The sequence below is a fragment of the Ambystoma mexicanum genome, chromosome 10, assembly GCF_040938575.1.
Source record: "Ambystoma mexicanum isolate Mex_15411 chromosome 10, UKY_AmexF1_1, whole genome shotgun sequence".
Taxonomy (NCBI): Eukaryota; Metazoa; Chordata; class Amphibia; order Caudata; family Ambystomatidae; genus Ambystoma; species Ambystoma mexicanum.
Genome location: NC_090932.1, coordinates 1266337557 through 1266364294, shown reverse-complemented (window position 1 = coordinate 1266364294; position 26738 = coordinate 1266337557). Strand labels below are relative to the sequence as shown.

Here is a 26738-nt window from a genome sequence, read left to right as displayed (position 1 = left end):
TGTAACTTAATAAAGCTTACTTAAAATATCTACCTGAATGATGAAGTATGCTTTGCAACAGTGGAGACGAGTCGGTCTTATGAAAAGAGAACCCATGTGTGCTGTTGAAGGGGAACAGAAAACTGGGGACCCACTGCCCCTTTAAGAAGACCTACCACCCATGGCGTCTACAATTTGAGGTAGGCGTTGAATGCTGCAGCTGTATAGATAAGTAGAAGTATTGTTTAAAGGAAGCTGCAGTGAAGGTGTGACTGGGGGTGAGGAGCTGAGAGGATGCAGTCCACAAGGCTATCTGATCTAGTGACCACATGAGAGCCTTCAGCGTGTGCCAGTGCATGTATTATGCTCTGCACAACTACAAGAAGAAAGTGTGACCCCTGTGCATAAGTGTCCAGAATTTCTTATCAGTCCCTTTGTGAGAGCAAACTACTGCTGATATGGAAGCACGGCCTGGGGAGAGTGGAAGAGAAGAGCTCTCTTAAGCGCAATTAATTAACAGCTATCAAGGAGGTTGGAGGGGGGAGTGAGGAGTGAAGTCTGCTTCGAAGCCTGGTTGACCTGTAACTTGAGGGCTGTGTGCACTGGGCTGGTGATTTGGATTGGCTTGTAGTGCATGCATTGAGGTGTAACATGCGAGCAGAACCAGAAGCTTGTCGTGAGGGCACTGCAAAGCCTCCACTGGACCTCCACTGGACTCTGATGGGCAGAGCAACCTGGAGGTTAACTGGAGACACTGCCCTGATACAAAAGGCACTTAAGAGGAAAGACCCTGGGCTGTGTGAATGTTGGAGGGTCGAAACTGACTCTAAACAGAACCAATAATACTTTCTGGGTCCCTTTACTGATGCACAGAGAGTAAGGGGTACCTTAGCAGTATCTCCCACTTTTTAGATCCACACGATCCCTAAAAATAGTCTGGGCCCCAATTAAGACAATGGTAAAACAACTGACCAATTTTGTAGAGATAAATAGCCTCTGATGTTATGTTATGTTAAAGGTATTTGTACCGCGCACCGTCACCAACGGAATTGGTCCCCTGGCACGCCTAGCGGATCTATAAACGAGAGGCTGGGATGGGTGAAGAGGGAGTAGGATAGTGAGAGGAGTGATGTACTGTTGGCAGCTTCAACTCGGTATACACCCAGTGCTGAGCTTTGCTGCGAGTATTGGATCAGTGTCAGTCCGCGTGTGCTGTTGGTGCGGCTTATGTGTTGTTGCCGTATGGTGAAGTACGTGCAGCTTGTCGTGCGAGAGATGGTTGTGTGAGTTTTTTGAGTGAAATAAGTATGCAGAGAGTTTGAGTTTATATTGATTAGTGGGTTATATGACATTTACCGTGCTAATATTCACAGTTCTCTCTAAGTGTGGCACTCGCTAACCTTCACAATCCTATATAGATGCGGCGCAGGCTAATGTTCACAATTCAATCTATTCCTTTTAAGTTTTGCGCTTGGTAATCTTCATAATTCCATCTAAGTGTGGCACATGCTAACATTGACAATTCCATCTAAGTGTGTCATTGGCTAGCCTTCATACTTCCATCTAAGTGTAGCGCCTGCTAACATTCACAATATTATCTAAGTGTGGCACATGTTAATGTTCAGATTCCGTCTAAGTGTGGCAGATGCTAAGATTCACAATCCTATCTAGGTGTGACGCAGGCCAGTGTTCACAATTCTATGTGTGGGCGTGCTAACTTTCACAATCCTATCTAGGTACGGCACCGGCTAATGTTCACAATTCGAAGTGTGGCACATGCTAACATTCAAGTTCCATCTAGATGTGGCAGATGCTAACATTTACAATCCCATCCAGATGCGACGCAGGCCAATGTTCACAATTCTACCCAAGTTTGGGACATGCTAACATTCTCTATTCCTTTTAGGTGTTGGGCTTGTTAGTTTTCATAATTCCATCTAAGTGTGGCACATGCTAACATTGACAATTCCATCTAAGTGTGTCATGGGCTAGCCATCATACTTCCATCTAAGTGTAGCGCCTGCTAACATTCACAATATTATCGAAGTGTGGCACATGTTAACATTCTCAGATGTATCAGGATGCAAAGCAGGCTAGTGTTAGCAATATCATCTAAGTGTGGCGCTTGTTGACCTTGACAAGTATGTTAGTATATAGTGCAAGGCAACATCTACAATCCTGTCATGAATAGATTCAGGCTGGTGGTCACAAATGTTTCTAATTATGCCTGGTGTAAGTCTATGGCTGTCTGTGATGAGAAGATAGGATAGAGTGGTGGGGGCTTTCTGGAGTAGAGTAATTGCTCTACACCCCACCCATGCCACACTTATAGTTTTTGTTGGTGTCTGTTAGCTGCTGGCTTCACTGGCTTCCCCTGCTGACACATGTCGACACTGTTTGGTGCCGCCATTGTAGGAATCGCCCTTTGCCTCAGTGGCCCTTTGCCGAGGTGGCTGCCGGGCAGAGGGGCTGCCCAGGGATGGGGTGTTATGAGATTGAAACAGCCCAATCAAGGTTGGGTGGGCGGGGCGGGAGGCGGGATGAGGTGGACCCAGAACAGGCAGGGGAGAGGGAGGCCAACATGCGCCTCGCGTTCCATATTGGAGATGCCCGGTGTAAAGAGCATTTCATGGGCAAGACTGTGGGGCTGGGGGCCTGGGCGCACTCACCGGTGCCTCTGATGGCTCAGGAAATGGTGTGCGTGCCGTGCCTGCAACCAGGGCACTAGGCATATGTTTTGGGTAGGCATGGTGAGCCAATCGGGTCGGGCGGGAGGCGGGATGAGGCGGACCCAGAACAGGCGGGGGAGAGGGAGGCCAACACGCGTCTCGCGTTCCATATTGGAGATGCCCGGTGTAAAGGGCATTTCATGGGCAAGACTGTGGGGCTGGGGGCCTGGGCGCACTCACTGTGCCTCTGATGGCTCTTATAACGCAACTAGGCACCCTTTACACCAACACACAGTGCAGAGTCAATGCTGGTCTCAATGTTAGTTTTAACACGAAAGAGAGGGGGAACTGTCCCAAAAAGCAGTAATGGAAAGGGACTTTAAACTAAGCAAAAGCAATAGGTTCCATACTGCTATAAATTCAAGTAAAGAAGCTTATGTAGATTATTTAATAGGTGTACCAAAAAGGTATCCCCGAACCATTCAAATTAGGCTACTGTAGACTCAAAAAGCAGTCGAGGTAGTCTCAAGCTAAAAACAGTAAACATGTTTTATTTTTTATTATTTCTTAGTAAAACAAGGTAGAGAAAGAAAACATTTTTTTTAAACACATTTTTACATGAATGACCCAAAAATTAATAATGAGTAACTAGTCAAAACATAAATAATCATCTTATTGTAGAATATCAGACAAAGGATTATGCAAACTGAGTGGTGGTTTAAAACTGAGCCAATACACTCGCATATGGCTTGTATTAAGCCAAAACACAGATTTCTGGATTTTACGAAATTAAGTTAATCAATATTCTTCATTTAACTGAAAGGTCTGCCTACGTGTATGTGTCAAAAAAAAGGGATTGTTAATGAAAAAACACAGCAAATTAGCTAGACATCTTGAACCCATTTCGGCAAAGAAGCCACCGTCTGGCAAGTAATTTCAATACATAATTAGAGATGCCTTCCTCAGGGCGAAATATCACACAACAGCTGGACCCTAAGGGGAAGCAGACATAGACAAAAAAATATATATTTGAGTGTTAGAGATAATCTCTTAGTGAGAAACTACCAAAATTGCTTAGAGGTACAGTTGAAAGCCAAAGGGCATAAAAGTTACTGATGCAAGAGACTGTGGATAAGTAGAGATAACCAGGCGCAGTACTGGTCGAGGACCGGTGCAGGGCGTCTGGAAAAATGGGCCTGGAGTAACCCATAGCAGTGCTACATCATCAAAGAAGGGGAATGCTTTGGAGAAACTGTTCTCTAAAGGAAAATATAGAGTTGAAAATACAATTATCAGGTTGTTGTTTAATTTTTTGAGCAATTATTTCAAAAAACGGTTGCTGAGAAGTTTACAGAACTTCCTGTCGTTCGAAGTTGCCAAAAGGATTAAATGTTTTGAGGAAAAATTGAGGTGTGCCGATGTGGCATTCAACAGCACTTTGCGGAATGAATCCTAAATTTAGGGGTTCGCATCAGAGGTTAAACCTGCAAGGAATTAAATACGTGTAAGTGTATTGGTCACTGAATGTTATGAAGAGGACTAAAATCACGTTGCACCAAGGAAAAATAACAAAATCCTACCTTGAGAGAGGTAATGGGGTCAGCTGAAAGTTTGAAGTAATGCTTGGAGCAGGGAGCAGTGTGACTTGTGCCTTTTCGAACACGAGGAAAAAGTGCAATGAAGGCTTTCTCTTGCTGTGCAGAGAAAAGGAAAAGAGAAAAGCAAAAAAGTGTTTTAAAAAATAGTACTTTGGAAGGCTGCGTCTGGATAGCAGTATGATTCATGGCAGCTCTGACTAAATTGAAAAACGAAGCGGAATGGGCACGGGGTATCAGTAAAACTTATTACCTCTATTCTGCCTGCCGCTACGAGCGTAGCTGGAATGGTCCGACTCGTCCGAGAGCTCGAAGGCGTATGCAGACGGTGTGCCGCTGCAGTTTAGTCAGAGCTGCCATGAATCATACTGCTATCCAGACGCAGCCTTCCAAAATACTATTTTTTAAACACTTTTTTGCTTTTTACCTCTTTAAATGTAAGTACGGTGTCCTGTTTTTACAGTAGTTAAACTAGCGTGGATATGCTCTCCAGCACTGATAAGCTGCTTGATGGTTGCTCACTTTAAAAAGACATGTAACATAACAATGGGTGAGGCGCAATGGAGAATGTCCAGATAGTTCTACCAGGGGGCTGTAATCGGGGTTGTAGTTCGGATCCATTCCACACTTGGTAACACCCTGCTGGTAAACCCTGCCTCCGAGATTAACCATGTTCAGACCATAGTGAATTGGTCCACCGGATTCTCTAAATATTTACTTACGTCACATTATTCATTATTTTACTACTTAATGTCATGGATAGAGTATACAGTTATTTGATTATGTCTGTTGCGTCTCCTGTTGCTGTCAGCAGTCCTCTGATGTAGCATCTGTATGCCCACCTTGAAATGTAACGCACATTTTCTTCGGAGTACATTTGCTTTTCACTGTAATTATCTGTCTCTGGAGATCCTCGGAGTCGGCACTGTTATTCTGTTAATTTCAACCTGCAAAGCTCCACCAGTATTCAACAATCTGGTATCCTCCTGAATGGCAATTACAATGATATGCAGGCAAGTAAAGTAAACTGCAGTCATCAACCGCAAACAATCTCAAGATGGCAGTCTCTACTAAAGTCGTTGCCAAAATAATTTAAATACGTTGTCATTTTGGGATTGCCTCTTTTTTTCACTCCTTAACTCTTTTTTTCTAGCTTCTTGCTGTTGTCTTCGACACTTTTAATGGGATTGAGAAGAAAAAGTTCAAGTCTCTTTTGCTACACAAACGCACAGCAATCCAACATGCGTTCCGCCTGCTCGTAAGCAGACAGGTAATGTCCATTATGCATGGGAGTATTTCTGGGGTCTGATGCCTTTAATTTCCAGATGACGGGTTGCCAGTGGCATAAACAGAGTGGACACGAGGGTACCATCCTTTTCTGCATTTTACAGTACTCGCCTACTTTGCATGTCTTCTCCATGCTCAAATGGCACCAGAGAGGAAGACTTTTATTTTTTTCATTTTGTTTTCATTTTTTAAGTAATGGGAGCAGACTTCTTTTTTTTTTAACTTTTGTTTATTGGCAGAAGGTTGACAGGTACAGCACAGAAGGCATGTAAACAAGCAAACATCATAACAGTTCGTATATGCATTACATCACAATAATTATTACAAGCTCGTATTGGCGGGGTTTGGCCTTGTGGGAAAAACACGCATGAATCATCTATCATGATAGGTTAGACTGGGCAGGTGGAGGAGTGGAGGTACACTCGATCTCGTCTTTAGTGTTCAGATAACTGCAAAATTCTGACCACACGTTTTTGGGGCGGGAAGGTATGGGCAAGGATCCAGCGTACGCCTCCTCGCACGTTTGTACCCAGGTGAGGGCTTTCAACCACATGGTGAGGGGGGGATGGGGCGCTTCCAGCATTGTAATATGCATCTTTTGGCAACAATAGCACTTACATTTAGAAATGTTGACATTTTTCTCTCATTTTCTCCAGTCCAGATAACGAATAGCAAGGCTAGTGGGTCCAGCTCTACTGGGGAGCCAATTATTTCCGAGAGCACCTTTTGACACCCCCACCTTGATTGCCTACTTCTGCATACTTGTGCCCTGTACACCTGCTCTGACCCTTCCACCCTCCTCTACTTCCTACTCTCACTTGCTTGCATCTCCCCCCTCCTCTTGGGACTTAAACTCTTCCTCGAGTTCTTTCCTCCTTGCACTTACTCCTATCATCTGTTCTTGACCGATGATATCAGCTTGTCTGTCCCCCCCTCCTACCCTTTGTACTCCTCCCCCCCCCCCCTGCTTCTAAATTTACCTGATGAATTTGGCTCAGCAGTTGTCTCGTTCCTCCTCACCGCCTCTATCCCTGCCCCCCCCCCTCCCAACCCTCCTCCTCTTGTATTCCTCCTGCACTGCGTAAATTGTCGTCAGACATAGTAATGTTACTGCTTGCTTTGTTCTCCTTCTCCATTCCCTCATACCCTACATGTTTTTTGGCACTTGCACTATCAGAAATGTCGTCAGGCCTATTATGGTAGTTATTTTTCCACATTCTATACTGCTCAAGGACTTTACTGAATGTACTGTATTTCCCATGTTCCCTCCCTCCTTGAAGCGCTTTGAAACACTTCTGTGTATAGGCGCTATATAAATAAACAATCATATCACCCAAAACGCGACCAATGCAGCACAGGACCAAAACATATGAGCATGATCTGCCTCACTCAGTTTACATTTCGGGCATGTGTGTGTCGAAGTAAACGTGAATTTCGCTACTTTGTGTGGAGTATAATATAGCCTATTGAGAAGTTTGTATTGTATGCAGCGGAACCTAGCGTTAAGTGAAACTTTGCGCGTGTGTGCACACATTTTACCCCACATCTCCTGCGTGATCTCTGTTTCAAGCTCCCTGGCCCATGCTTCCCGTGGTTCCAGGGATATATTCTCTAGTTTCCCCATCTGCATTTTATACAGGGTGGACACTATGCCCCTATCGCCTGTGGAGTTTGCTATATATTGGAGTTCAGGTGAGTCTGGAGGTTCCAGTGGGAAGGAGGGCCACTTTACCCGTATCGCTGCTCTCAGCCTATAGTACTGCAGCAAGTCGAGCGCAGAGTTGGGGTGCCCGGGGCGCCATGTTTGAGGAGTAACAAATGTGCCATCAGGATATAGGTCAGTCAGGGCCCGATATCCCAGGTTTTCCCACTGTTGAGAAAGATGTTGGTCATATGTAGGGGGGAGGCCGGGAAATTGCCACAAGGGGAGCCATTTATAATATGGACGGGGCTCTTGACTAGAGTGAAGGATATTATTCCATGCTCTGATCGTGGTGGCCACCGGGTCAAATGGGGCATCCGCATGAAATGTGTGGTGTAGTAGTAAAGTCATGATGTGGGTACCCTCCCCTGCCATTTTCTCTAATTTAACATGTGGGGGTGGATTTAGGTGTGTGTACCAGTGGGTGGCGTGCTGGGCCTGTGCAGCGTTCCAGTACAGAGTTAGATCTCGGGCCGTAAAACCTCCTTTTTCATAAGGCAGGGTCATATGCTGGCACTTCTTACGAACCGCCCCGGAGTGCCAGAGAAATTGAGGGAACGCCATGTGAAGCCTTTTGAAATACTGTTTCCCTGGCCACACCGTAACATTGGCAAATATATAGAGGAGCTTGGGGACCGCAATCATTTTTATTAGGGAGAGTCTGCCTGCAAGGGATAGCAGGAGATTGCGCCATTTAAGCATCTTGGATTCAATGAGCTGTGCCGTTGCTTCGTAGTTGTCCGCCAGCAAGGAAGCTTTGGCCCGTGACACCTGCACCCCGAGGTACTTGATTCCACCCGGGGACCAACGCAGGGGAAATTCACATGACGGTTGCTGAGTTGCTTTAGTTAGAGGGAAGATTTCGGATTTAGAGTAGTTGATGGTGAACCCTGAGTATGTGCCTATTTTTGTTATGTTACGAACGATAGGGTCCAGGTATGTGGAAGGTTCTCTGATGTATAGGAGTACATCATTCGCGTATAGTGAAATGATTTCTGGTGCATCCTGTAGACGAACGCCCTTTCGGGTGTGTCGATGCCTGACATAATCGGCCATGGGCTCAATGGCAAGCGCAAAGAGGATGGGGGAGAATGGACAACCCTGGCGGGGGTGCCCCTGTGTAGTTCGAAGGGGGAGGAGGGAACGGAGTTGACTAGTACCCTAGCCGACGGTCCCGTGTATAATAGCTTTATGTAGGAAATCATATTTGGTCCTATTCCCATTTTTTTCCTGCACGGCCCATAGATATTGCCATGAAACCATGTCGAATGCCTTTTGGGCGTCTAGTGTGACTGCCACTGCATCAGCCCTTGGGTCAATCCCAGCCAACACGTTGAAGAGACGACGGATGTTAAGTGCCGTAGAACGCCCAGGGACGAATACGCTTTGGTCGGCGTGGACCAGATGGGGCATGAATGGGAACCTATTGGCGATTACCTAAGCAAAAATCTTCATATCCGTGTTGATGAGCGACAGGGGCCTATAGGACCAACACTCGTCTGGGGGTTTACCTGGTTTGGGGAGGACTGTGATGAAAGCTTCTCTTAAAGAAGGGGGGAGGGTGTGTGAGCGGAGTGATTCGGACCATACCCCTTGCAGTGCGGGCGCTAAAATGGCAACATGCTCTCGGTAAAACTCGGACGTAAGTCCGTCGGGGCCAGGAGCCTTGCCCTTAGGAAGGTCCGAGATTACCTGGAAAATCTCGTCTAAGGAAAACGGGGCATCGAGAAGTTCCTTGGTTTTCTGAGAGATAAACGTCATCGGGATGGATTCCAGCAGGTCGTCAAGGTCACGGGCAGTATGTTCAGGGTGGGGGCCATATAGATTGGCGTAAAAGCTGGCAAAAGTGTCAAGGATGGCCCGGTCCGACCAGTGTCTCAACTCCTTTTCATCAATAATACTATCTATCCGGATCTTACCGCCCTCCGCCCGCCCCAGCTTAGCCAAGGTCCTGCCCGGTCTATCACCCTCCCCATACCTTCGGCAGCCACGGGACAGGCATAGTACCTCACCTCACTCAGGGCATGTACCTCAAATTGTTCCAGTTCAGCTCTAATCTTTGCGAGATTGCTGGAGCCGGTTTAGAAGCGTACTCTTGTTCTAGGGTTTTTAGCTTGGTCTCGGAATTATTTAGGGCCTGTCTTATGGCTTTAAGTACCCCAGCTTCCCTAGAAATACACATCCCTCTGATGTAAACTTTAAATGCCTCCCAGCGGGTCCCTTCAGTTGTGTCGAAGGTATTGTTGTTTTCAAAGAACAAGTTTATGTCCGCTAGTATCTCAGCCCTAAAGACGATATCCGATAGGGCATCGGACTTGAAACGCCAGGCGGAGCGGGCCCCCAGTGTGTTACCTAGTTGGATCTGTAACAGCACGGGGGGGTGATCAGAGAGCGTGCGCGCGCGGATCTTAACATCTGAAACCCTGCCCATCAGATCACCAGATAGGAGGAATAGGTCTATTCCAGAGGCGCTATCATGTACCGTAGAATAAAAGGTGTAGTCTCTCTCTTGGGGGTGGAGTGTACTTCAAACATCATGTAGATTCGAAGAGCTCGTGTAAGCGTGGAGTCGCTTGGCAGTGCGGGTTGTAGTTCTATGAGTAGTGGTCGTTCTGTCCAGGACGTTGTCAAGTATAACGTTCATCTCTCTACCCCATATAATGGGGACTTCCACATATTTCATGAGGATGGCCGACACTGTGTCTATAAATTCTGGGGAATCAGTGTTGGGGGCGTATGAGTTCAAAAGAAGGCATTCTTCATTAGCCAAGGTACAATGTAGAATCGCGTATCTACCTTCCGGATCAATGTGGGATGTATGAAGTTTGAACTTTACCGATTTACGGATGAGTACTCCCCTGGCTTGAGTGGAATATTGTGTATAGTATCTGTTGGGGCCCCAGGTGTGTGCTAGGTTTGATGACAAGAGCTTCATTGCATGTGTCTCCTGCAATAGGAGAACTTTAACCCCGTGTCTTTGTGCATATGTCGTTATCCTTCGAGATTTAGTGAAATTGGTCGGCCCCAGTATATTCCATGTCAGCACTCTAACGGTCCATATTAAAGAGTCGAGGAACATCCCAGAAGTGGAATCTTATTTTGGATATCACCATGAGTGCTGCAATGAGGCAGACCCGCCCCCATTTAATACCAGTCAAAACCATCCTGCCATTTTGTGTAAAACAAACCCCAACTGTCCCTCCCCCTACCCTCACTGCCCAGAAAAGACTAGCAGTGCGTTTAACCCCCCCCCCCACCCTTGGAAACAAACTGCGTGCCATCCCCAACTCGGCAACGCATGGGAAATGGCCCAACCGGGGCTTGAATACAAACCCTCCGCCGTACACGGCATTGCAGCTGCAGTGGGGGCTGCCGCTGCCGTCTGGCCCCCAATAGTTAAAGCTTTGCATGACAACACATTAGCATTTTCATTATTTTCAGCAAGTAAAGTACAGGTTACGAAGAGAGGATACACATTTTTGTTTTGGAGTAGCAAGGTCCAATTAGGAGCCACCATAAGACAGTGTGTGACTAGGCGGACTAGTCTCCAAGGTACAGGCCCAGTGCATGACATTATAATCAGGTGATTTACGAAAGTATCACCCTCAGGAAGTGGAATACTGGATATGGTGACGGCGGGCCAAGGCCGCTCCTGCAGATGGGACGTCGAGGGGGCCAGCAGTAATACGCCAGGGGATCAATCCCATGGTTGCCCTCGGCCATTGGAGACCAACGTAGGTGCCTGGAGGTCATGGCATTAGTCATCGTGCATAGGTTCCTCAGGGGGGCTCGCCATTGGAATCTGCGCCTCGATGAACTTAACAGCCTCATCGGGAACCGTAAAGAAGTAGCTCTTATTGCGATGGATGAATTTCAGTCGAGCAGGGAAGAGCATTGAGTATTCACTCTTTCTATCTCTTAGCATTTTCTTAACCCCACTGAATCGGCGTCTTTCCATTTGAAACCCCACCGAAAAATCCGGGAAGATCCTGATGATTTGTGATTCCAGCCGCAGTTCCCCTCTCTCTCTGGCCAAGCAGAGTATGTGATCTGTCTTAATAGCTTAGCAATTTCGCAATTATCGGTCTGGGGAAATCACCTGGTTTAGGCCGGGCTGCCAGAGAGCGATGCGCTGTTTCCACTGTAAAGAATGGCGAGAGCTCGGGGTTGCCAAGGAGATCTTTGATGAGTTGCTCAACCGCAAGTTCCATGCGGCCCTTCAATGCAGATTCGGGGACCCCCACTATGCGAATGTTATTCCACCGCAATCTCGATTCAAGGTCATCATTCTTGGCCTTGACCTGTTTCATGTCTCGGACGAGCTCTGTAACTGTGTTTTGTAGGGTATGAATGACATCCTCGTTGGCCCCTATTCTTTGCTCCGTCTCCGTGAGCCTGGTCCCATGTTGGTCAATTTTAGCTCTTAAGGAGGCTACATTCGCATTGATGTCATCCAGCTTTTCGTGGAAGGATGCAAAGTTTTTGGCCATGGACTCCATCATTGTGGTTAGGTCCGGTTGCGGGGGGTCTAGTGGGATCTCGCCATCTTCTTGTGCTGCCGAGGAGGACGCATGGTCCGCCCTAGGCGCCACCCTGGCAAACTTGTCCAAGGTGCCCACCACTTTATTAGCACCCCGCGCTCTGTTGGACATTGCTATGGTAGGGATCCCTGCTCAGTTTAGTAGGCTTGTTGGTGTTCGGCAGTTGGAGCGCCGCAGGGGGGGGCGATGGCAGGTCAGCCACTGCAACTCGTAGGTATCAAAGGTTCAGAGGTGCTGGTACCATCCCGAGTGAGTGGGGGGAGGCAGATTATGGCGTGGCAGAAAAGGCGGTGTAGCCGAGGACAGCTAGGGGGTATGTGCAGGGCTGGACCAGTGCAGGTTTCGTGGGGGCCGTAGGCCTCACAGATGGGGGGAGCTGAGCGGGGGTCCAGCGCATTCCGTGTGAGCAGTGGTACCCTGGTATATGCCCAGGCCCAGGGCGCCGAGCTGCCAGCGAGTCGACCAAGGGGCCTAACACAGCACAAGGGGTTGGTACTGTTCTCCCCCGTGCTGCCAGAGCGAGTGAGGCGATCTCCCCACCCGCGGCGCCCCGAAGTCTGGCAGTGCTCCGCAGGCGACCCCAACACCACAAACGGCAGAGCACAATGCGGCGGGGGGGACAAGGAGGAGGGCGCGCAGCCCGCCGCATCCAGGTCTGCCGCGAATCCGATGGCCAGGTATGTTGCAGTAGATGGGGCACAAGAGTCCAAGCCCCGTGGGAAAGGGGAGTCGGGAGGGAGCCGGGTTCCCTTGCAGGCAGTCACACAGCAGGCGATGCAAGCGTGCCGGTCGTACTATAAACAACTGGGAGAGAGGGGGCCCCCCCCTGGAGGAAGCAGGGGGATATAGTTCGGCCCGCAGCACCCACCTCGTAACTTTTAGGTTGGCTGGATCGGCATGTCTTCCGGAAGGCAGCTGTTTCCCCAGTGAGAGCTGATCCAGGGCCAATGGGCCTGGGGGGGGCCTCCCCGCCCAGGCGTATCTCCGGATGATGTCGCGGGCACAGTTCCGTGTAGAGCCGCAGGGGCAACCGCCCGAGCGGAGGAACCGCCCAAATCCACGGGGTTTCAAACTGCCGCAAGCCCAGCCTGCCAGCACGGTCCGCACAGCCCCGGATCACCAGACGGGGCCGTGTCTATGTACGGGCACAGGGGGGCTCCAGCCCAGCCCGCGGCGCACAGAGCCGGCCGTCGCACCGCACAGCCGCGGCAGCCGACAGGCCGGCAGCGTCGGGACGCCGCGCTCCCGCGGTCGGGGCAGTCGAGTCCTCAAAGAGCTATCCCCCAGGCTCCAGCCACTGGGGGTCCACGGATGGTGGCGTATCAGGACCAGCCGTGGCCGAACCTCCAGGCGGCTGCCGGCAGGCGGAGCGGGTGGTCACGAGCAGCCTCAGAAGGCCGCGGCAAGGGCCCACAGGGAGGCCACGCACCTAAGCCCTCAGGCTCCGGGCACCGATTCCGCCCCAAATTGCAGCCACACACAGAGGGCACTGTCAGCAGGACAATCGTGGCAGTATCTTCAGATGGCAAGTAGGATTGACGCTGATATTGTAAGGATTCAGGTGGGTAGAGACAGAGCTCACCAGCTAAGCAGCCATTTTCCTTGGCTGCTCAACAGCGCCCCCCCTAGACCATGGGAGCAGACTTCTGTTTCTGAAGCCGGCTTCACTGTAGTTATGGAAAACCCTTTTGACATCCCTGCAGGAAAGGTTGTTCTTCCCTAGAGAAAACCACATCTGTTGGCCAGGAGCACCTAGATCCAGAGCCAGCGTACATTTTTATTGTAGTCCTCAACCAAAAGCTCTCCATTGCTCTCTTGCTAGTTTCCTGCTACATAAACCCAATACAAATACAAATTGGGAAAAAACCTACGAGTAAAGCCATCATGGGGAGCATAAATGTTGTGGTACACAACCTACGGGTAAAGTCACAAAGGTGGACAGACATACAGTGGGACACAACCTCCAAGTAAAATCATGGAGGGTCACAGCCTGGGAGTAAGGTCAGTGTGACACAAACTCTGATTAATATCACAGTGGGCAATAACCTCTGTGTTTGATCACAATGTTGTCCAACCTAGGAGTAAGATCACAGTTGGGCACAACCTAGAAGTACAATTTCAGCGGAGAGCATTGGGACACAAACTTGGATGGAAAATCACAATGGGATACAGCGTAGGTGTAAGTTTAAGTGGAAAGCAGAAATACAGTGCGTAGTAACCTAAATGTAAAATTACACTTGGACAAAGTTTAGGAATATAATCATGATGGGGAGCAGAAATCTAGTTGGGCACAACCTGGGAGTAAAATGACAGAGGGACACAACCTATGAGTAAGATCACAATGGGGCACTAGGGGTATGATCACAGTGGTGTCCAACCTATGAGTACGATCACAGTGGTGCACAGCCTAGCTGTAAGGCCACAGTAGTGCATTATGTAGGAGTACAATTGAGTTATGTTAAAGGATATTTATACTGCACTCTATCACCGCCAGAGTCGTCCCCTTGCGCTCTGGCAGATCTGAAAGGGAAAAAGGGTGGGGTGGGTTAGTAGGACTGAGGGGGATAAGAGCGAGAGAGCTGTGATGTGCTGTTGGCAGCATCAGTTCAGATAACACTGTTCGCTGAGTTTGTGTGTTTTTTGGTTGGTTGCCGTCATGAGCTGTTGTGCGAGACAATCTGTTGTTTGTTTTGCTGTTGCAGTGTAGTGAAGTGCGTGCAGTTTGTTGTGCTTGGAGGAATGGTTGTTTGGTTTGAGTATGAGAGGTGTATGCAGAGGGGTGAATTTTTAGTAGTTTTGGTTAATGGCATCACTATCCCAATGTGGCGCATGATATACTTCACAAGTTTATCTAGATGTGACGCAAGATTATCTTCACAGGTCTATCTAGGTGTGACGCATGGTAATTTCCAAAATTCTATCTAGATGTTACAGTAGGTTATCTTCACAATTCTATCTAGATGTGACGCATGATTATCTTCAGAGTTCACAGGCCAAAGGACCAGCAAAAAACCATATGGAACAGCCATGTTGGGAAACTAGCCACAGGTAGTAGCCAAACGCAAGCTAATCTTCACAATTCTGTCTAGGTGTGATGAAGGCTAATCTATACAATTCTGTCTAGATATGACGCAATGCTAATCTCCAAAATTCTTCTATCGGAGTGGGCCGCATTGCTAAACTTCACCTGGACAGAGTGTGAACGCCTAAATTGGAGGCACAACAGTAAGTGCAAAGCACTTAGATTTGAGGTATCTGGATAGAGGGAGAATGCCCAAGTATGGGACACAACAGTAAATATCAATGAACGGTTAGTACACAGCAGTGATAGGGGTATTCTTCACTAGCTGGCTGATTTTGGTATGCTATGGTGTGAGTGGAAATACAGTGGGACACAACCTACAAGTAGATAGCAGTGGGGCACAGCCTATGAGTAAGATTACAATGGAGCACGACCTAGGGGTAAGGTCAAGCTAGGGCACAACCAACGAGTAAAACCATAATTATAATTGCAAATACAGTGGTGGCAACCTACCATACCTGAAAGTTAAGTCCTGCAGAGGCGCACTGCTGAAGAGCTGGGGGACCTCCCCAGACACTACCCACAAAGGAGGATATAGAAGTGTGGGGGGTGTCTCTGTAGATGTTGCGTCGGTGAATGCAGAGGGCCGTGTTGGCATGGGGAGGCAAAGCGACCCACCCGTGCCCTGTTTGGTTATGTCCTAGGCAAAGTGAGTGGCCACATGAATCCTTACATTTTTCATGCAAAGCCTGAAGTTGGGAAGTGTTGGTGCGAGAGACCATGCCTCATATGCTAAATGGTCATGGTTCACTTGCTAAAAACTCATGGCTCGAATAATGTCAAATTCATTACTCGGCGGCTGAGGCATTAATGCCTTACGTACTTGTTTTTTCAAGTGTCACAGGTTGGCAGCGTGGTGCATCAAGACTGGTACATCAAAACACAATCTCTATATTGACAGCTTATATGGCACGCAGAGTATTGTTCATATATGTATGAGCTAATTTCTTGCTTTGTGCTTGGAAACATTTCATGGTTACTGTTTTGAACATTTGCTATTAGGAGAAATTAAATCCCGATTGTGGACATTTCCTGGTACTTTTTGTGACTTGTATACATTTCTTGCTGGGTTGTGGTATCATCTTAAAAGCTTTTGTGTGGGTAGTACTCGGCCGTGAATTTAGCTAATGTACTGGGCGAAGTCGTTTATCATTCTCGATATTTGTATAGCTCTTTCAGAAGAATTCTTACATGCAGTTTCATCACAGTTTCAAGAAACCTTAGGGGGGATAACAGCTGAATGCATGGTTTCTCCTTGAATACTTTTGACTTGTGGGAGGGGGGGGGTGTGGCTTTTTAGGTTTATGATACTGAAGAAATTCAAGAGTGGAATATTTTCCAGGATATTGCATGTTTCATCAAACATTATGCTATCTCCATTTTGATGGAAAATATGTTATATTATGTTTGCTAAAATAAAAAAACACATTTTGAGTAACTTTTATTAGGGCATAATGTCCATTATTGACAGGTTTGCATTCAATAAAAATGCTCAGAATGCAGTCAATAAATACTGGTGCTGACCGCATTTTGAGCATTCTGAGATGTCCTATGTTGTAAATGCAATGAAGCACCGGTCACACGCACCCCAAAGTGGCAAGGGGAGGGATGAACGTATGTGACTGGAGCAGTGCCAGCAATCTGCACGGAAGAATGAGTTGGTGAATATATGACATGGCAATCGCCGGCAATGGCTCAGTGTGTCTGTGTTCTCCCTGTCCTGTTTGCTTTTTCCTGATTCTTTCGTTTCTGCAAAATACTGTACCGATGCTTGGCTATCATGACCCTCATAGCTCCTACTTCCCTTTGCTGCTGGCAGATGCTTGTCCTGAAACTGTTGAGGAGCAGTTAAAAGTGTGACCGTTTAACATTGCCACGGCCAAGAGCCCACTAACACACACCCACATGGTTGTTAGTGTTCCCACTCTTACCTGCCCTGTCCAGTTTTTCACCACCATTTAGACCCTGTGCCCTTGTCGCAATCCTTATTTATTTATTTAAACACTTCTAAGTACACCTACAGCATCAAGGGCACCATCATGGTGCTACTATTAAGAGTAAAAAGACAATGTTTTGTAACACGAAAGATAAAAGGGGGCTACATACCCTAACAATTGATTGGTTCAGCTGAGTATCTATAGTGCTCCTAAATAATTTGAACTGACTCTGAGAAAAAGAGTGGCAGACAAAGCTGGTTGAATCATGTCTTTTCTCTCAAAGTTAGGATAGTTACATAGATAGAGTGCTAGGTACTGAGTAGGTCTTGAACATTAATCTAGACGACTATTTAGGACAGAGGGCAAGATGAATAGAGAAGTTTGTATCTGTCCCTACCTGTCTAGTACCCTATCCCTAGTCGGCGCTGATGTGCCACCTATCTAAAAGTGGATAAAGTAAGGAAAATGAAACCTCAATACTTTGTTTCTATAAGAGAATAAGAATAGAATCAAAGTATTGCGGTTTCCTCCAGATCTCGAGCAGTGAACACGGGGGACTTGAACCAAGAGCAAGGAAGCTGAATGGAGCGAGTGAGAGGGGACATAAGGAAGGCATTTTTCTTGTAGGAACTCCGGGCCATGGTCATAGAAGGCCCGGTGCACCAAACAGAGCGATTTAAAATCAACCTGCCTGGCTACTGGCAGCCAGTACAGAGAGGCTGGGATAGGGGAGTCAGAGGCGCAGAAGGGGCCCCCGTAGCCATTCTTGCAGTGGTATTTTGCAGGACTTGGAGTCGACGAAGAAGGTAGAGTGGCTGAGAAAGATAAAGCATGTTACAGTAGTCCACACTGCCTGCCATCATGGATGATATCACTACATAATGAAGGTCGGGGAGGACTTTGCTAAGTACCTTGAGTTTAAAATAAATAGACTGCCACACTGCACTGCGGCTCGAAGGACAGTGTGATGAAAGTTTGATGCCCAAGTTTTTGACGACCTGGGCTGACTTAGGCAGAGGGCACTAGGAATGGGGACTGAAATCAACGGTCCAAAGGGCTGAGCATGCTGGCGGACCCACGACCAAGACCTCGGTTTTGGTTCCATTAAGGAGGAGCCAATTATCGCTCATCCAGGCATTGACAAACATCGGCCGTCAAAATGGATCAGTATTTGGGTGTCATCCACTGTAAGAGTAACATCTAAACTCAAAAGAGTGGATGAGGAGGACCAAAGGCTGAATATAGATATTGAAAAGGAGAGGGGAGAGGGCGGACTCCGGTGGTACACCACAAGAGACAAGCGAAGTAGCAGGAAAAAAAGGAGAGGGGAGAAGAGACTGTTCGTCCAGAAAGAAAAGAGCTGAACCCGCCGAGCACCAAGCTCTTATTTACTCTTACTCCCCTTCATCAATGGCTACAACGAAGGGGATGGAGTGTGGGCAGGGGAGACTGTCTGCTGTGACAATTGCACTCTGCCTTTTATCGCTTTGTGAGGTGATAACAATGTGCTAAGTGTTATTGACTGTAACATGATATAATTGACCCTTTTTTAAATTGTATTTGGCAGAATTACTTTAACCTTTACAAATATAAACAATTACCAACTCAGATATAAATTCCAATCCAATTACATAAGAAGGATAAAACAGATAAAATTAATTATCTTCATACTACGCACATTACAACATAATATCACAGACAGTAAATACAATTTAATATCCCATGCTTAATAGTGATTTAATACTATTATCACTAACTCTTTTTAATACTTCTTTCATTAAAAGATGTAAACCTGCTAGTTATTAATAAAACACCAGACTGCAGTGCATCGGAGGTCGAGGAAAGACCAATCAATTTCTTCCATAAGCATTCTTTATCCACATATCTAATACTATGAATGCATTTTTTTTAAATGGAGTACACGATGAAATATGAGTGCAGGACAGAACAGGAATATATATTTCCACGTTTCTTATGTATTTATAGCCGTACAATGTCGACAGTATTTTTGATAAGAGGTATCAATTGACCCTTCTGACGTAAGGCCCTCACCGTCAACCAGGATTCTAACTTGGACATAAATTTATTCCAGGACAATCACTGCTCAGTATTATATATTTATTGCAGTGAGGCCCACTTTCTCTTATAATGAACTGTTTTCAGTTACACTGGTTTACAAACAATGAGCCCAAATGCGCTCTGAAACATGCAAATATTTTATCATTTTTGCAAATAAGTGAACATTTTCTCTCCAACACCTATCTTCTATTCTTTGAGTGCAAATTAAATGGTGCACACATCCTTTTTTACATTGTGACCTGTTTTAATTTAAATGCTTTGAGCAAACGGCTTTACTTTTACCGTTCCATCTTTACAATGACTTTACACTGTGAGGGGAACTCATTTGCTTGATTTCCTATGGTGTTTGTAGATTGCATGCCAGAAACACTAGTACATAAGGCTCAGGTCCAATTTATAAGTCAATCGTGAACATGCCACTGCAGGTAAAATCTCTCCTTATATCTGGTGTATAATGCCTTCTCTAGGCGCATCTTTGCACTTGAATATCTCCCCTTGTGTCTGCTTTCAGCAAATTGAAAACATCTGAACTGTGTGTATCTGCGGTGTCTGCACCCTCCTGTACCTCTGCGGAAAACAGAGCATCTCACCATAGTTTACCTCTGGTGTTCGACACCAGTTTACTAACAGCAAACAGATAACATCTCACTTTTGTGTGTGTCTGACACCTATGTCTGCATGCAAATACCATCTCCCATGTGCTTTTGTCTCTGGTGTCTCCTGTCTGCATGCCGAAAGCAGATAACTTACCACCTGTGCGTACATCCCTATGCCTGGTGCCTTCAGCCTGCTAGCACCAAGCTGATGATATCTTAGCTGGGGGTTCTTAGACCCCACCAAGTGGAATCCTGGCAGCCCTTCCCCAAAGAACGACTGATACGGAAGATGGTGATAAACGGCTTCATTGGGGATGGGTGGCTGATGAAGTCAGTGTAGGGAGGCTTTGTGTCCTTCTGCCAAACAAACGTTTCTGTATGTCTACAGTCTCAGGCTTCCCAAGACTGATGTGCCAAGACCAGACACATATTTATTGTGATTGCCTACTGCCTACACAATGTGCTGATGAAGCATTTTCCATGCCTATCTACGCGACAGACCCGATGGTCGGGCTGAGTTGCACCTAAGAGTGAGAAAGAGTAAAGTAAGACATGAGTTACCTTTGAGATCACACACATTGCCAAAACCATATCCCTTAACTAACTTGCATATGCATAGATCAAACTGACTACACCTATATTCTCTTCGAAACAATGACTACATACCTTCTCCTCCTAACAGGTCCAATCTGGAATTTCCTATAAGCAGTTTGAAGGACTCATGCGCTACTACAAGCCTCGAATGTCCGCCAAGGAGCGCTACCTCACTTTCAAAGCATTAAACCAAAGCAATAATCCTTTACTAAGGTGAGTTCGTCTGGTAAGGATAACCACACTTTTGCTTGGTTTGGGATGCCTACTGCTCTGCCAGAAAAGGAAGTATGAAAGTTGTGGTAGTGAATAATGTTGCGCTCTGTACCTTAGGTTACATAAGACTTCAACATAGATCCTTCCTCTCCTCCATCTCTCTCTCCACCTGTGGTGTTCCCCAGGGGTGTAACCTTTCTCCCTGGTTGTTCAACCAATACCTGGCACCTCTCTCTGCTCCAACTTTCAGTGCTATGCCGACTACACTCGCTTTCAGGCTCCCCTCTGCCGCCTCTTCTCCTTTTCTCATCCCAGATTATCTGTCTGCAATCCAGAAATGGTGTGCCGCCAATGATCTCTGCCTGAATGCCGGTAAGACAGAGAGCCTCCTCATCGGCACACCTGCACCTTTTTTTCCTGTCAATCTCTGTCCGGCCTACCTTGGCCCTCTTCCTCTTCTTCGCTCCTTTTCCTGTAACGAAAGCTGTATGTTTCATGATATTCCTAGAACGCTAGGTTTACAAGTTTATTTGTGGCAACTTTCCTTGCCTAAATCCCCGACTACAGCCTCTGTCTAATGTCCCTGCTCTTTGCTTCTTTTTTCTGACTGTCCTATACTTGGTTATTTCCCTCTTGATTACAAATTGGTCCACTGTTGTCTCTCAGCTCTTTGTGTATACAGTGTGACCCCTGGGATGATCCCCGTTATAATCAGATAAGGGAAAGGCCTTGGTCTCCTTAGTCTAGTTCATTCGAGTCTTACCTGTATATGATCTCCAGTTTTACATACTCTCAGCAGAGCTCCAAAATAAAGAAAATAATCAAAAGAAATTGGCAAATGTTAAAAATTGATCCTCTATTAACGCATTTATTTGAAAGGGAACCCTTATTTGCTTATAGAAAGAGTAAATCTATTAGAGATTTTGTAGTTAGAGCTGACTAACAAACACCTGGTGTCAATTTAAATACTTTTAGGGGCACTCTGCCCTGTAACAATTGTCAGCATTGTCACAATATCATTAAAGGTTCCTACATCAGCCATCCTCACACTGGGAAAAAATGTATTTTGAAACATACGAGTACATGTGTACATGTGACACTAGTAATGTGATCTATGGAATAAAGTGCCCATGTGGGTTATTTTATGTAGATTTGATCACAAGAAAGGTTAAATTGAGCTGGACTGAGCACAAATCTAACATCCGATTGTGCTCAGTCCACTCACCAGTGGCACAACACTTTAAAAAAGTAATCATACGGTGGCTCAAATGAAATTTGTGATACTTGAGCAGGTGAAATGTCCGAAAAGAGGAGACATGCAAATATTATTAAGGCAGAAAGAAGTGGAGTGGATTGAACGACTGGATGCTCTTGAACCAAAAGGCATGAATCATGATTTTGATTTGACTTGCTTTATTTGATGTGATTTTTTGTGTCTTTTTGAACAAGGTTGCGTTTGTTTCTTTGGATTGTCTCTCACAGTATGAATTATGTAATGAACTGAAGTGACTAGGAACTCTTTTTCTTGCTCAGTTGAGGATATGTGAAGCGCAGGATTGATGGACTGCTTTATGATGTAACTATAAATAATGTTACGATTTTTATATTGTCTCTTACGTTGGGGTGAATACTCCTGTTGTCCAGTGGCATTTGGATTAGATTTATTTTGGAGGTGGTTATTTTTTCCTTAAAGGGAGGGATTAATATATATTTACATAATAAGGGGAAGGGGTAGTAGTGATTTTTGTAGGTATGGATAAGATTGAACAATTATGACACATCAGTGAGGTTTTTGTTAATACTTATTACATTATTGTTCAAATAAGACATATATTTTGTTGTTTTACTATAAGTATTATGACCATAAGAATAAGAAAGCCTTCTCAATCGTAGAGCTATATTACTTACAGTGATTAATGCAATTGATGTACATTTGGGAATCAAACTTAACATTAAGGACATTTATATGTGTCGATTAAGTCTATCATTTTTCTATGGACAAGTGGGTCACCGTAGTGTGAGATATATGGAAGATGGTATACTCACAGCCAATTGAATCGGGAAACGTGACCTGTATACAGCAGATGGAAGCGTGTAACATTGTTTAAAGAAATGCCTGAGATAGATTCTTTAACACACGAATCCATCGTGATCAGACGATAGAGTACAATGGCAAGAGCGGGAGAGCTCAAATGAGTTAGCTACGTTTATTTGAGCAGAACGCATTAGTTAGTCTGAGAGTGTTTTTTGAATCTGGAGGAAGTTCTGAAAATATACGTAGCATGTCACGTGATCCGATCACGTGATATGCTGTGTATCTGACATGAATGCACTGCGGGACGGGAGGCTGTATATACAGCCGTCCTGCCGTTCCCGCATTGCATTGGGCATTTGCTTTAAGTTGGTCACTTGTGCTTTGAAATTATGAATGAGTTATAAATTGAACTAAGGATGTCACGTGATCCAATTGCGATCACGTGACAAATGAGACAAGGAATATAAACGCACTGCGGGACGAGAGGCTGTGTATGCAGCCTTGTTCCTGCATTGCGTTAAGGAAGACTCCGATAGAAGGTAAAGCTGTGGTTGAATTTGGCACGTGTATTTTGAATGGGTGAGGCTTATGGATAGGCACGTGTAAAGGAACATTTATATAATTTATTTGGGGATTTTTTCTCTTTTTGTTTATGTAGAGAGGGCATAGCATTCTGTTTGACCATTGGAAAAGGTCTACTGGTCCTAATGATGACATCAGTTGACACCTGAAATATCAACACAGGAGGACTTTAACCATGCGCAACAATTAGGAGTTACAAAAGAGTGTTTGGAGGCTTCAATGAGCCTGGATATTTCCAAGGCATTCAAAATGCCCTAGCGAATAAAATCTCATCCCTCAAGACTAAGATAAGCACCAAAAAAGAATCTCTGCTCTCCTCCACCAAGCAGAGTACCATCCCCCACAAAAAGGCTCACCCGAGTCCACCCTCCCCCCCAGCGTACAACCCCTCCTTCAACTTCCACAAAGTATCCACCAAAGAGGTTGAAAATACCATTCTCACCCTCAAACCTTCTAACTGCCACAGAGATTTATGCCCCGCTCAACTGATCAAGGATGCTGCCCGTGATCTTGCTCCATTTATTACCAAACTAATAAATGCGTCTTTCACATCAGGCACCGTACCCAACAACTTAAAACAGTCTTGGGTCCTCCCTTTGCTTAAAAAACCGAACTTAGACCCTTCCACCCCAACTAACTACCGCCCTATCACCACAGTACCATTCCTTCTCAAAATCATTGACAAAATAGCTTACCAACAGATCCAACAACACCTTGAGCACTTCCAACTCTTAGGAGTCCGACAATCGGGCTTCAGGCCACAACACGGAACAGAAACCGCACTCATAGATCTCAAGACACAGATAGACGAGCTGAGAGACCAGGGGAAGACAGCACTATTGCTTCTCCTTGATCTCTCCGCGGCCTTTGATCTGGTCGACCATGAGATCTTGTGTAACCACCTACAAATAGCCGCCCACTTCTCTCAAGAAGCAACCAACTGGATCCATTCCTTCCTTAATAACCGTACGATGAGTCTTCTCACTATCTTCTGCGGCCGACCCCACCCCTATCACGTGTGGCGTGCCGCAAGGATCTTGCGTCTCCCCTACACTTTATAACATCTTCACGAAGCCCCTTTTCGATGATCTAGACGATCTAGGTATCACCTACACTAATTATGCCGATGATACCCAGATCCTCATCCCGTTGTCGGGGGATTATGACAAGGATTTGGCCTTCGTTAATAAAGTGTACCTCATCATCCAGGCATGGATGGCCTCACACGGTCTATGCCTGAATGATGACAAGACGGAACTTCTCATTCTAGGCTCGACACACTACCTCAACAAACTGGGCCACAAATATTCATCATTCATAATTGACGATAACAAAATCATGGTAGCTAAGGAGGTTAAAACCCTCGGATTCCACCCTTACCCTTAACAAACAAGTGAACGCAATGGCATCCGCCACTTCCTACACTTGCAAACTCATCAGGGCAGCCAAACCCTTTCTCTCCCCCACCAACTGCACCACCTTGGCCAGGGCGCTGATCCTGTCCAAGCTGGACTATTGCAATGCCTTATACGTAGGGTGCAACAAATATATCTCTAACAAAATCCAAATCCTCCAAAATAATGCCCTCAGAGCGGCCCTCAGTATCCCAAAGAAAGCCCATATTTCAGATTCCAGAAGATCTGTCAATTGGTTATCCACCAAGGACAAGATATTCCTTAAATCGGTGTCTCTGATTCACAAATGCCTCCACCAAGCAGCCCCCCAATACATCATCGCCAGATTTACCAGACCTACCCTCTCCCGCCCCTCAAGAACGGCCAACTCCAACCTTCTACTTGTGCCCAGGTTCAAACGTACTACATCTGGGGGCAATAGCTTTCCAGTAAAAGCAGCACAATTCTGGAACTCCCTCCCTCCGACTTGCAGGGAGGACCTACCCTACCACCAGTTCAGAGCCAAGACCGTCCACTGGCTCAAATCTCTCGACTCATAACGACTCTTGAGACCCGGACTCGCCAGTACCATGTGGCTCCTCATTGAATGTAAATATGTTTATAGTACTGCCCGAATATATATGCTCTAGCTTACTCATTGAATGTAAATATGCATATTACTGCCTCTAATGTACATGCTCTACCTATCCTATTTGGCGTGATACGTCCGGCAATGTAACCCCAGCTGGACCTCACCTTACTGTATGTAACGAAGCTTTGCAACCCTCTTGCTGCCTCTGCGCCCAGTTACCCTTGGGTTTGGTGCGCATTACAAATAAATAAATACAAATACAAATACAAGGTCAGTTAAATTGCTACAGAGATATTTTTCTATTTCATTTTGACACAGTAGTGTTTACCTTAACGTAGAGACAAACAAAATTGTTTTTAGTAAATATATTTTCTTTGAAATTTTGTTGTAGGAAATTACAATAAGAACACAATTCATATCATCACCTGAAGAAGGGGTCAGGATAACCCCGAAACACTTAGTGAACTAAGAACATGTGATTGTGTTGTAAAAAGCACAGAAATGTGTATGGGATACTTATACACTCGTGAAAATTATTATCTGTGTATTAGGACCACTGGGTCTGCCAAACATAGTATATATGTTTTCTGGAATGAATGGTGTAATTCAAATTCTTTATGAAAAAAATTGTATGAATTATTAATACAATTAACGTTTCCAACAAAAGAAACATATTGTGTATGTTATTTGAAAGAATATTTTCTTGATTGAAAAGATAAATATTGTTTACTTTGAATTAAAAATATGAAGAGATTAATCTCGAGTAGAGTGACCAGGGTCATGTCCCATAGGGTCTTGTGGGGCATAAAATTCTATTGGTCTCCAGTTTTACCCTGTCACTGAGTACAACCATCAAGATCAGCACATCTTACCCATGACGTTGCTGCATGATTGTTAAGAGTAATCTCCTGGTACCGTTCCCAAGAACTTTCCCTAATCTCATGGAGACCCCATATCATATTCCAGTACACCCTTTTGTTCTGATCAATCTGTGTTACCCAGCATATTTGCCTGCCTTCTCTTTCTCTGTGTCACTTTGCTTCATCCCACTCCTGCCCCTACAGTTCCTGTGACTACCTGTCTCCTTAAAGATCAACCTGGTATGTACCCTGTTTCATTTATATGCAAAGTGTTGCCTCCCGAGTTACCCCAAAACTACAGTGTGTAATCCAGCATATATCTATTGTCCTGTGCACTCCTGACAGCCCTGTTATTTGGAGTCAGTTGTTTTCTTAGCCTTCATTCTCCAATATAAACCAAATGTCTGTATCCATACCTCGTGAAGCCTGGGGAAGGGTCCCAAAGCACAGAAAAGGATGCCCAAACCAAGATCAATTGTTAAGATGTTCTGCCGGACCCTGTAGTCTCCCAAGAACTATTCTAATGATGGCAAAGTTCTGCCCAATATTTGCAGACACCGGGCGTCTGCCAACTAAATGGAACTGGACACCAGCGATCCATGCCCTTAACTCGGGGAGACCAGCTGAGATGCCCACAGAGTTCTCAGGAAGCCTTGCTAACCCATCCATGCTCTGCCTCAACCGCAACCAGGCGAATGCTCCAGACACCAAGAGTACCATCAACTGACTACCTGTGGTTGCTATCCTACGCATAGATCAAGCTACAATCCAGGAGCAATCCAAAAGAAACATTGGTAGTCAGAGGAGTCCACTCCTACCTGAACCTCTTCTGCTCTACACCATCTGCACCTTCAATAACAGCTGTGCAACTTCAAAGAAATGGAAAGACGCACCATACATCTGCGCGAGCATTTCTTTTTGACACAGCGACATTGCAAGTGGGCCAACAACTGTCCCTCTTGCTTGAAGATTCTCTTGACCACATGACCTCTGCCACTGAC

At 45.8% G+C, this 26738-nt stretch overlaps 1 protein-coding gene across 2 annotated transcripts in view; it reads left to right on the top strand.

Moving 5' to 3' along the window:
• Nucleotides 1–26738, top strand: part of TPCN1 (two pore segment channel 1) — a 767000-nt gene that overhangs the window by 344759 nt on the left and 395503 nt on the right. For both annotated transcript variants that reach the window (XM_069619236.1, XM_069619237.1), the window contains exons 10-11: nt 5397–5513; nt 20150–20274. In XM_069619236.1, the coding sequence (XP_069475337.1) occupies nt 5397–5513; nt 20150–20274 (242 nt within the window). The remainder of the gene's footprint in view (nt 1–5396; nt 5514–20149; nt 20275–26738) is intronic.